Source organism: Dendropsophus ebraccatus, chromosome 2, assembly GCF_027789765.1.
Source record: "Dendropsophus ebraccatus isolate aDenEbr1 chromosome 2, aDenEbr1.pat, whole genome shotgun sequence".
In the NCBI taxonomy this organism is placed as follows: domain Eukaryota; kingdom Metazoa; phylum Chordata; class Amphibia; order Anura; family Hylidae; genus Dendropsophus; species Dendropsophus ebraccatus.
In genome coordinates, this window is record NC_091455.1 from 98,148,211 (window position 1) to 98,160,375 (window position 12,165).

General features: G+C 42.2%; 1 protein-coding gene across 3 annotated transcripts in view; it reads right to left on the minus strand.

Moving 5' to 3' along the window:
• Window positions 1–7,403, minus strand: part of DSP (desmoplakin) — a 60,903-nt gene extending 53,500 nt beyond the window's left edge. For all 3 annotated transcript variants that reach the window (XM_069958049.1, XM_069958048.1, XM_069958047.1), the window contains exon 1: window positions 6,928–7,403. In XM_069958049.1, the coding sequence (XP_069814150.1) occupies window positions 6,928–7,130 (203 nt within the window). In that variant the 5' untranslated portion in view covers window positions 7,131–7,403. The remainder of the gene's footprint in view (window positions 1–6,927) is intronic.
• Window positions 7,404–12,165: the final 4,762 nt, after the last annotated feature.

The window sequence follows — 12,165 nt, forward strand, 5'->3', positions numbered from 1 at the left end:
TCAACTGCACACCATTGATGCGCAGCATAGAATAGGAACACAAAGCTATTCATTGTAGTTTTAAAGAACTCTATAATGAAAAATTTTTGAACAAAAAGTTCAAAATTGCATAGAACAAATGACATTTCTTAATATGGCATCTCTATATGGGAAACAATACTGCAGAGATTTATAAGGAACTGCTGTCCATTGCTCAAAGTACCGCCTCGTAGAAGTATACTTTACATTTCATACTACATTTATTCTAAAGGAATAAAAGCATTAGATCCTCATGAGAAAATAGTACACATAGGAGAAGACCTGGCTCCTACTGTGATGTTGCCCAAGGCAAATTATTGTTTATTTGTCTAGTCTGGGTACAGCATGAATTCTGATAGTTTTAGAAGGTTGGTTACTTTAAACCTTTCCCAGGAATAAACGGAGTGTAGAATTTTGTAGTCCCATAGGGAAAGAATGTTGTCCCTTATCACAGCTAGTGATAAGCTAGTGTCCCCTATTTTAGGGGTAAGGGCCAGTTCACAAGGAGCCAAAGCGACAGAATTCCTCCTGCCTCAGTATGTCAATAGGAGGGCTTGCGCGCCTCCGCTTCCGACGCTCTTTGCTTAAAGAATGGACATGTCAATTCTTTCAGTGGAGGCGCATGAGTCCTTCCATAGACACACTGTGTGACACTGAGGCAGAAGGGATTCCGTGGCGGAGAGCTCCATGCGAATTGGCCCAAAAGGAGTAACTTCTTCAGAATACCCCTTTAAGGGCGTGGATTAATAATATTCCACCTGGGTGCAAATGTGACCTATTCTTCAGGCTTTTCTTCTTATATAGCACTCCAGGCTAGGACTGAATTTCTAGGACTACTCCCAGGGTATGCCAAAAGAAAAATGTGCTTCCTTATTACATCACTATAGAGCTATGTTTGCACTCTTGCACGCTTGCAGGGTTTTATTACTAATAGATGGCCACAAATAATGATCATGTCAATGACAATAGATGTTAATAAAATCCTGTGGTGGGAACATAGCCTAGAAGTGACTTACTTGGTTGCTTTCCAGTGAATAAATTAACTAATGAATTTTCCTAGTCTACAGCTTTAGTAAAGAATTATATTTTTTATAGATGTACATCCGTCAGCCATGTTCCTACCTGCCTAGCCCTAGGGCATCTTAAAAGAAGAAAAATTGCATTGTATGTATAACATATGCAGTGCTCATTCATTAACACATTCTTCATTCTACATAATTACCAAAGGACAGAGGTTCCTTGGCCACCTACTATGCCAGTTTATAAATAATATTCCTTTAGTTTCACTGATTTGGTAACCAGTCGATAGAGACTAATGCTACGTTTACACAGAACGATTATCGGGCGAATTTTCGCCATAACGATCGAATTCGAACAATAATCGTACGTGTAAACGCGGCGAACGATCGATAAATCGTTCATTTTGATCTTTTAACATGTTCTTAAATCATCGTTCGTCAAAAATTCGCTGAACGTTCCGTGTAAACAGTCGTTTACTGATTTTACCTATGTGTGAGATAGGCTTAAGCGATCGCATTTTCTGTACGATATATCGTTCCATCTAAACACTGATCGTTATAAAAAAAAATCGTTACTTCGAAATCGTTAATCGTACGATCGGGCCAATTATCGCTCCGTGTAAACTTAGCATTAGGGTCCATTTACACAGAAAGATTATCTGACAGATTATCTGCCAAAGATTTGAAGTCAAAGCCAGAAACAGACTATAAACAGAGATCAGGTCATAAAGGAAAGCCTGAGATTTCTCCTTTTAAAATCCATTCCTGGCTTTGGCTTCAAATCTTTGTCAGATAATCTTTCTGTGTAAATGGACCCTTAGCTTTAGTGGGTGTTGCAGTTGTTACTGGGCTCTAGTGCAAGCCCAATGGCATACGAGTTGACTTTTGATTAAATACAACTAGAATAGAAGCTATGCAGGAAATGGGAGTAATTCAAAGCTTCCCTACAAACTTGACAAAGTGCATGTTGATATTGGCCTGATATATAAGGTTACAGCCAAGTCATGTTTTGTTGCCCATGTGAGAAGTGAATTCATAGACATATAGGCTTAAAAGCAGCTATCCTCATAAAAAGTATCAGTTTGTAATATTATAGGTCAAGCTATCCTATGCAATGTATCAAGTGGAGCATGTACAGCGAACAGTTTTGAGTTTCCCATGGTCTCTCAGATGAGAAAAGGCAACATGGTTAACTAGTTAGTAGTGCAGCCTTGCACCGCAGGGGTCCTAGGATAAAGTCAGAACTGAGAAATATCTTGTAGCTGTTTGTATCTTATATTGTATTATACTCCAAAAATAAGCCCTAGTTACAGCCAGCACCTCCAAGTCCTGGGTTATGTCACTTGACGTGACAGAGAATAGACATGGCGTAGCTCTCAACCATCCCAGACAAGTGCCCTGCTACCTTCTGCCATGGCAGAGCAAAATTCACTTACTAGTCCCATTGCAGAGTCCAGCTTCATGCCTCCCAATTCCACAGATTTGGGTCAAATCTATGAATAGATTTGCTCATCTCTAACTGGTATACTTTATAGGTAATGGTACAGTTTTAGGCTAAGTTCACACAACGTAAATTTTCTATTAGTCATGGCCATTGTAATAGAACATTTACGTTGCACTGCAGTCAATGGAATCCCGTCCGGTGTGTATACACGCAGGTAAAACTGTGGCTGCACTACACTGACAGCTCACACAACGGAAAGTGCTGCTCTGGCCACACTTTCCATTGTGTGCTATGGTGCATTGGGATGCGGGCGCACATGGACGGAGAATATTTTTTTTTTGTTAGATTAAGTGCAAAGCATGTTTCTTTAGGAGTCATACAGGATCAGTGTACAGGCCTCTGTCATGTGTATGGACGCTGAATTTGTAGTCTCTCTCCGTATTACCATTTCCCTACATCCATGAAGCTAGACATACACAGGATGAGTAATCGGTGACTATTATTGACACTAGCATGTAATAAAAGTGGTCAGTGAGCAAAGATCATATCGCACACTGCCATAAGGAAGTCATCATTTGCATAAAGAGCTTTACAGACAAATTGTACATACATAGATCATTATATCTAGCAGATAAATAACTATAACACAGAACTACATATACTTCACATGCTATACAACCACAGGACATAAAGTAGCAGCAGAGAAGCAATAATGGAATGGAGACAATAGCAGAGATTTACTGTGCTGAGTTTTGTCCTTAGACTGGTCCTTTATCTGAGGTTTATAGGACAGGGAGTGATTCTGGAATGTGAGGTCACACAAGCAGCAGCTGTTAACCCATAGAGGGAGCGTTCAAACACATGGGACGGCCAAAATCAACTCACTGCTTGGACAGTGGGCTGCTGGTTACTTCTAGAAGATCCTAGGTAGAAATGTATGGGAAAGAAATGTAGCACACCCACATTGTAAAGAGTAGCTGCCTATCTGTCATCTTACCCCTCCCTGCCTCCAAGCTAGCTGGAGAATTCCAGAGGTTATTTATCAACCTGGCAGGAGTATATGGGACTCTCTTTTTCACCATTACTTGTTTACACATTGCATCATCATAATAGAAGACCAATTTATATAGTAAGACCATCAGAGAGTGCCACAGGATATACAAATATTCTATTATTCCACTAATAATCAAGACGCATACTGTTAAAAATTTATGTGCCCACATATTGTATTACAGAGTTACAATTAGGAGGTAGCAGATAGTCTGAAGGGACTGCTCTGTTTATATCCAATATATTTGACACACAATATCCAACCACTCAGATCTAGCAGAGCATTTTTTGACAATACAGGTTGTCAATATTTTCCATTCTGGAAGATTTAATTAAGATTCTACTATGTTTCTGCAAAAGTTTTGCAAGCTAAAAAAAATACACTTAAAGAGGATGTACCACCTGGTACATCCTCTTTAACCTGAACCAGCCTATCGAACGGCGGTGGCACGGGGAAGCCGGTGCCGCGGTCTGTTTTTCACAACGAGGCCCCTTTCCCGTGCACGGCGCCGTTCTATGCACGGGAATCGGCCGGTGCTCAAGCACTGGAGGGTGTCCCACCCGCCCCCAGTGGGAGGGAATTCCCTCCCCTGTATGACGCGGCTCTCTTAGAATGAACGGAGCCGCGTCATACAGGGGAGGGGAGATTACGGACTGTACAAAAGATCCTGTCAGCCAACCAGTGGGTGTTTTCTTATTCGGTGGCCTCTTACTGGCCCTTTTACATAGCCTGATTTACAGGTAAATGAGTGTTCGTCCCTTGGAAAAAGACCTTTAGCAGCTGAATTGGCACCATGATAGAAGTAATAGCTTCTGTGTTATGTCCTATTCAAACCTGACTATATTATTCAGTTTAAAAAAAATATATTACATGGGTGATCTGTTAAAGGGGAACTATCAGCAGCTTAGACAACTCTAACCAGCTGATAGACTATCATGCATGTCTCTTACCTTCCTCTTCAGCGCCATTCCTGTGCCGTTAGCAGTGTAATCCTCGATCTGGAGCACAGTTAGGAGCACTGCCCCACCCCCAGAGCTTCTATCCAGCACACTTGTTCCATTGATTATCATTTGAAGGAGCAGGCCAGCTCGGCACTATGGGGATGGGGCAGGTCTCCTAATGGTCGGCCAGACTGAGGAGTAAACTGCCAACAGCACGGAAACGGCGCTGAGGAGGAAGGTAAGAGACACAACCTTCTCCTTGGCATCTCCTGCATATAGAGGCTATCAGCACGTTAGATTTGTCCAACCTTCTAATAGTTTGCAGAAATGTGCTTAAAAAGAGTTTGTAATATATATATTATACAAGAGTCCCCAAAAGCAGATCAAGGCCAAGCACAGTATGAATTATTTACATGTGTCTGATGAGGTCTGTGTAAATAAGTTCTACAAAATCGTGGCTCAGTAGTTAGCACTGTTGCCTTGCAGCATCAGGGTCCTGGGCTCAAATACCACTAAAAGCTACATGTGGCAGCAGTTTGTATGTTCTCCCCATGTTTGCATTGGTACTCCAGTGTCCTCCTGTGCTCTAGAGAATACAGATAGGTGAATTTGGAATTTAGATTGTCACTAGAGATGAGGAAGTAATAAGGAAGCAAAGCACTTTGTTATCTCTACAATCCGCTCATCAGCCTACTGTCTTTTAACTGATTGGCGCTCCTTCCCGGGTGCTTGGAAAAGCTGGATCCAGTCCTGGGTATCTTCTCCCGTTTTCCCAGGACTGGATCCAGCCTTTCCCAGCATCCGGGGAGGAGCGGCATGGAGTGGCAGGCTGATGAGCAGATAGAGATTTGCTTTGCTTCCTTATTACTGTAACTTTGCTCATCTCTAATAGTGAGCCCCAAAACAATGTGAGTGATGAAAAACTCTGTACAGCACTGTGGAATATGTTGGTGCTATTATTATTATTATTATTATTATTATTATATAACTTTCATAAATGATTAATAATCCAAAAAGTAGCAAAATCTGAAGATCGATGTACAGCAGCAGCGCCAGCCATTCATTACAGATCCATTTGCTGATTCATGCAGCCTCATGTAAATAAACACAGAGGACCCCTGTAGTCAAACACTGAAATAGGGTTAGATTTATTAATGACTACACAATAATATTTGTAATGAGTAATCCCATACTGGAAAAACAAAGCTGCAGTCGTGGCAGTAAATCATAACTTTGCTTGCGCATTGTCTCCCCATGGGGGAGTCCACAGAACTTGTGGGAAATGAAAGATAAAACGTAACCTGACAAACCTCCTCCATACACACTATCTTCCCTGAGAGAATGCTTCGAGCAGAAACAAAAAAATTCCTCAGTCTGCTCAGCAACTTTGCCTAGTGATCTCATCTCAGGGCCTGACCTGTCTTATTCACCTTAGCAATGGGGGGAGGGTAGAGCACCCTGACAATTGCCATGAAGTGAAAGATTGCAACACATTCAGAACAAACCATATATTACACTAGGTACGTGACCATTACAAGAAGTTCAAATAGCATTTCCATATTTTCCAGGGAAGTTCACAACATGGTAAATTATTTACAGTAGGTAAAGCTACAGTGTATGGTGGTGAGCTCCTCGAGAGCTGCCAAATAGAAACTTATCTGTCTGCCGCATTTTCTACATTACACTGACTGTAAGTATTGTGTAGTAGTCATGAGACAGTGACCATGCATACTATTTGCTGGAAATTGACACATTGTATGAGGTTTGCATTGACGCCAAGCAGAAGATCTTTAGGTATAAAATGTATTTTTAATTTTAAAAACATATGTGGCATGCCAAATTATTTTCAGCAGTAGTTTTACTCATCAGATTGCTAGGTGCGTAGTATAATATAATTATAGTGTGAAACAATAAGCTAAGTCTTGGGAAACAAAGACTTTGAGGACTCCTATTAGCAGTATACTATCATTAACATTCATATAAAGTTTGCATTAGCTGCCCTTGCAATAATACTGGTTGGCCATTCAGACAGCGTTAGTGCAGTATTTCTTGGGCAAAACTGTAGTAATTACAAAGAATAGAAATCTTTAATTTCCTAAATTGCATTTAAAAAAAAAAATGCATCCACTGCACTAAGTGAACAGGGCCCAATGAACAATATTATATAACACACAACCATCCACTATTAGGACATGTTCACACACTGCGATTTGCTGTTGTACATGTTGTTGATCTGCTTTAGATTTATTCCAGATTAACCAGTAAAAAAAGTGAAATCTGCCTTAAATGCGAAGCATGTGAACATACCCTTAAGGTAACAAAAAGTTATCTTATAGAAGATTCTCCAGTTTGGGTGTAAAGTAAAACAGCTGCCCGATAGTTTACTGACATTAGGTAAGTGCAAAGGCCACTTGTTAATTATAGTGCACCATAGAATATTTATAAGGTTCTCACCCATAGCCATCTCCGGTGTGTTCACTGTAAGACTGCTGGATGTAGTAAGTCTTCTGCGGCATCATTCCTCCGCCTCCTCCTCCAACAACCATTTTGTGGTGGTTGTTCATCTCATACCTGCCAGATAGATCCGGGCCAGACTCCGCTCTTGTGAGCCTGCCTAAGGTATTGATCCGGGTATGGGACCCTCCGTTAATACTCATGTTGTTGTCAGATCTATAGCCGACAAAGCATTCGCCTTGAAAGGGAAAATTAATCTACGTCTGCAAATGTGGGAGGGGAAGCGTCTTTCAGGACAGGTAAAGCTAGCCCAGTCAGGGGCCACAGTTTCCAGTGGTGGCAAAAAGTTTAGAAAAGGAAAGTCAATAGCAAAGCCAAAATAGTTCTAATACAAGTGCAGGATATCAGGGATCAAGCAGTACAGGCACAGAGCTCCCTCCTGTTTGCTCTACAGCTCTGTGCCTCTGGACTCAGGGAGAGTGTAAACCAAGAGACGGGGGAGGAGTAGGAGGTGGCAGGTCTTACCCAGCCCTCTCCTGTGAACACGCCAGGGGCACACCTTTGTTTCTCTGTATGTGTGTGTCTGTGTGTTTTTTTTCGAAACTATTGTGATTAGTGGCAACACCCTAAATATCTGCTGCCCCAGCCCTGTATTCACCTCATGAATATGACAGCTATATTGACCTGAGCATGGCAAGCTCTTCTTATCCCCCTATGTCAGCACAATACAATTAAACATCTACAAATTGTGGATTCCAACTGATGTAGGGAGTCATATATAAAGGTACTAAACTTATTCTACATAACCTCCATACTATTTTTTTAAAAAATGGCAAGACAGCAACCAGGTGACTGTAATAGCAGGTATTACAGGTAGTCGAGAGAAACTTTTTGCACAGTAGAGATGGTACCATGTAATTATTTGTTTCTTCCAAATGTATTGATCTGTAGTGGTCCCATTGAATAGGATGTAATCAGTGTTGCACATAAGAGGCTGATGATGGGAGTTGTAGCTCAGATGCTGTAAAACAGGCCTTGCCAGCTGAGTGGTTATTTGTAAGGCAGTGTGAAACTTAGCAAGGTAATTTCAGATGTACAGCCATTGTGTCTCTCCATAGAATCAAAGACATGAGCTTGCATTGAACCATGCAAATTCCATTCAGTTCTCACAGCTGCGCCCCTCCCTGCACAAAGCATAATGGCTATTTGCAGGGAAGTGAAATTATTGCTGGAGAAAAAAAAACACACAGGGCTGGAAAAAAGTCAATACACTAAGCTGTGGTCAACACAAAATCTGGCAGAACAGGTTACTCGATCACCTCCTACTGTTCGACCATTTCATTGCTTGAACCCACCACAGTGTAACCACACTTTCCATACTCCAGACTGTATTGCATTGTCCTACCTTGGTTTAAGCATTGTCAGTGTCCAAGACAAAAGTCATCCAGTGTTACTCTCTGCCTACTGCCACACAGCAAGTATTGCACAGCTTCCGCATTGTGAGTCTCTAAATACCTGCCTTCTTATTTCTACCGTTTACCTGGTATTTTAACAATTCATGGTACAGATCTGACCAGTCATACACCATACTGCCTGTCTGAAAGCTTAACCTTTGTTATACATTTACTACATGTAGCGTGCACAAATAGAATGCTCATGTGAAACACAAAAAACTTTTACAGTATACTGTTTGTTTGCAAAATCATTATACTTGTTTTTACTTTTTTTGGTTTGACTGACTTCTTATTAAAGTTAGACATATGTACTCATTATTGTAAATATTATTCTTTCGATGATACCACAGGGTCATGCACAAGACAGCACAATGAAATAGCAAGCCATTGACAGGGAAAAACTAGGAGCAGATTAGGGAAAACTTTTTGCATTCCCCATGTCAGTTTTCTGCGGCCGCAATTCAGTGAATTGCAGCCGTAGAAAACTATGTCAGTTCACACAATGAAGCGAGCGGCTCCGGCCGCTTGCTACATTGTGTGCTGTGGGAAGTTCTGATTCGGGCACGCGCTGATACACCCGCATCAGAACCCTGCGGCCAAAAGATCATCCGGCCGGTACTGCAGTACCAGTCGGGATGATCCGTGCAGAGACCTGACGTTCTGTGACCCGGCCAGGTCACGGAATGGCCGGTCTCTTTACATAGTGTGAACATAGCCTAAGTCCATTTACACAGAAAGATTATCTGACAGATTATCTGACAAGGATTTGAAGCCAAAGCCAGAAACAGACTATAAACAGTGATCAGGTAATAAAGGAAGCCTGAGATTTTTCCTCTTTTGAAATCCATTCCTGGTTTTAGCTTCAAATCTTTGGCAGATAATCTGTCAGATAATCTTTCTGTACAAATGGGCCCTTCATTAGTCTGACTCTTTTATTTCTAACAGAGAGTGGTAGTGGACGGTGCTCCAGCGCATCTTCTCCTGGCTGTATCTCCCGATCGGCACGGGTCTAAACACTCAAACCTGGACCGATCAAAACTTTTGACATGTCTCTATGGCATGTCAAGAGTTTTCCCAAACAACAGTGACACTTAAAAGTGACATAATCATTGTTTTTTAAGCATGTGTCTCAACAAGCTGCAAAGATAACAGTATGGTCTTTTAGGCTTGTGTTCCCACACAGTATTTTTGCTTAGTATTTTGGTGAGTATTTTGCCAACCACAACCAGGAGTGAATTGAAAACACAGAAAGGATCTGTTCACACACTGTTGAAATTTAGTGAATGGCCGCCAGTTAATGGCAAATAATTGCTTTTATTTTAAAACAACGACTATTGTTTTGAAACAAGGGCTGTAATTTGGCGATACATGGTGGCCGTCCACTCAACTTCAATAGTGTGTGAACATAGTCTTTCTGTGTTTTCAATCCCCTCCTGGTTGTGGTTGGCAAAATACTCACCAAAATACTGAGCAAAAATACTGTGTGGGAACATAGCCTAAACCTGTATTTTTAGGTCAAAGGGTATGTTCACAGTGAGTAAAATTGTCGGACAGCGGAATACGCCTGTGCATAGAATGGAGTCTATGGCATGGGCAGAGATGCGAGAGGGGTGAGCGATGGAAACCGCAGCGGGTTATCCATGCTGATTCCGTAGTGTTCTTGCACCCTAAGAAGAAGCCTGAACTGAAACATTTGAAAAATGAGCATGTATAACCTGAGCTCATTAAAAACCTTTGCTAGTTATAAAACAGACAGTTTTCATGAGTGACTATTGTAGGTGACACACAGTAAAGTAAAAGTAAATTACAACCTTTAATTTTGAGTGAAAAGTAAACAATGTGTTACTGTGCTTTCTCTCCTCACCTTCACGACGGCACCACAGGAGTTAACTCATGCCCTAAGGACAGGAAAAGCACAAACATGAGAGGTTAAAAGCCCCTCCCCTTCCTGCTAGCACCCGTGCTTTTCCTGTCCCTGTAGGGCAGGCACGAGAGGTGGGGGGATCCAAGGTGAAAATGAGAAGATCCCCCTGTTTGAAGATTTATTTCCCCTTACCAGCCAGGATCGATCAGGGTTTAACCTCCTTCCTTCCCAGGGAGACGGCTGGCTGATCTTTGGATCTGGGGTAAGGGATGGCCCGCTGGTTCACCTTGCGCCATCCCTGACGTGGCAGGGGCGTGCAGAGAGTTTTCCGTTGCTGCAACCTCCGGACCTCTCCTGTGTATACGCGCGTCCCGGGACTGGTCGTGCTGTGGCCTAGTGGTCGGCGTTTGCGGCCTACTTCCGTCCGCAATGTACGGGCGTTCGTTGGAAGTCAGGTCTGAGGCCTAGTCTTTCAGCGGTGCCTTCAGTGGGGGGAGCACGCTGACGCCATGTGCCGGAAGAGACAGAACTCCTGGTCTTCCGAGGACGCCGGGCGGCAAATTTGGAAAATCTGCAGAGTTGTGTGTCATCAGTCTTCTGAGGTCTGATCCACTGCATCACCTATGAGGAATCCTGCTGCCGACAAGCATCCGCTGCCGGTGGTAAGTGTGCCAACTAAAGTCTGCTACACTTGGGGGAGAGTGCTAGGGGTCAGTTTTGTATAGTTCTGACTGTCCCAGTTTTCTATCTCCCTCTCTTCTTCCCTATACCTTTCAGGGTGATATATAATGTGGGCACCAGCGTGCTGTCTTCACCTTGGTGCTTAGGACTGTGATATATATATTTATATATGTATGGATGGATAAGGTTTTGCTCCTAGCTTTATTTTGTGAGAAGGAGCTACTCCTGTTAGGAGATTTACCTGTTACTATGCGGGCCTCTCTCCTTTATTAACAAGAACATAAAACATCCTGTTTTTAATGTCCTCATTATAGAGGCCTGTTCTTCCTTCCTATCTTTTCGGTCAGATAATGAAGGATGATATGGCAGCTGCTACACCTATTGCTATACCTTCCTATGGCTTTAGCAGCTTTCAGCATACCAGGGGTACCTGTTAAAATCTAGGAGTCACAGGGCCTGTCCTTTTGCTTCTAGGTTTGATTCTTGTACATTATCTGATTCAACTATTTGAATCCAGTAATTTATCTCTAGGCTTCTCTGCTCTATCAGATTGATACACAGAGTCTAGAGAATATATTTTCCCATTTGATCTTACCTTCTCTCTGTCAGACTTCCACTGGGCATGGAGGATACACAAGAGGTGTCATCTATTAGAGATGAGTTGTTTGCTGGGGTTAGCATGTGGAAGCTAGTTTCCTATTCAGCAGACCTTTCAGGCCCTCATCACTGATGATTACACAAAACCTGGGAAGAATGGGATTAAGGGCCCTTTTACACGGAAAGATTATCTGACAGATTATCTGCCAAAGATTTGAAGCCAAAGCCAGGAATGGACTATAAAAAGAGAACAGGTAATAAAGGAAAGCCTGAGATTTCTCCTCTTTTCAAATCCATTCCTGGTTTTGGCTTCAAATCTTTGGCAGATAATCTTTCTGTGTAAAAGGGCCCTTAGACATCCAGGTGGTTAGAGTTACTAGCAATCACCTTGCCATTTGTAGGCTCTTCAACTGAGGCCAGGAGGATTTGTACAAGTCTTATAGACTGTTACTTTTCTCCTGTGAGAAATGTTGGTGCTACATGTGTTCTTGTGCAGTACATATGGGAATCAATCAGAGACGACCATCAAAATAAATATATAGGTTCCCTCAGGAGAACATTATTGATGTGTTTTTTCTTTTGTGGCGATTCCTTAGCCTTCTTGGCTGATTCCTCAGCAGTGATGGTCCGTATGGTTGCCAG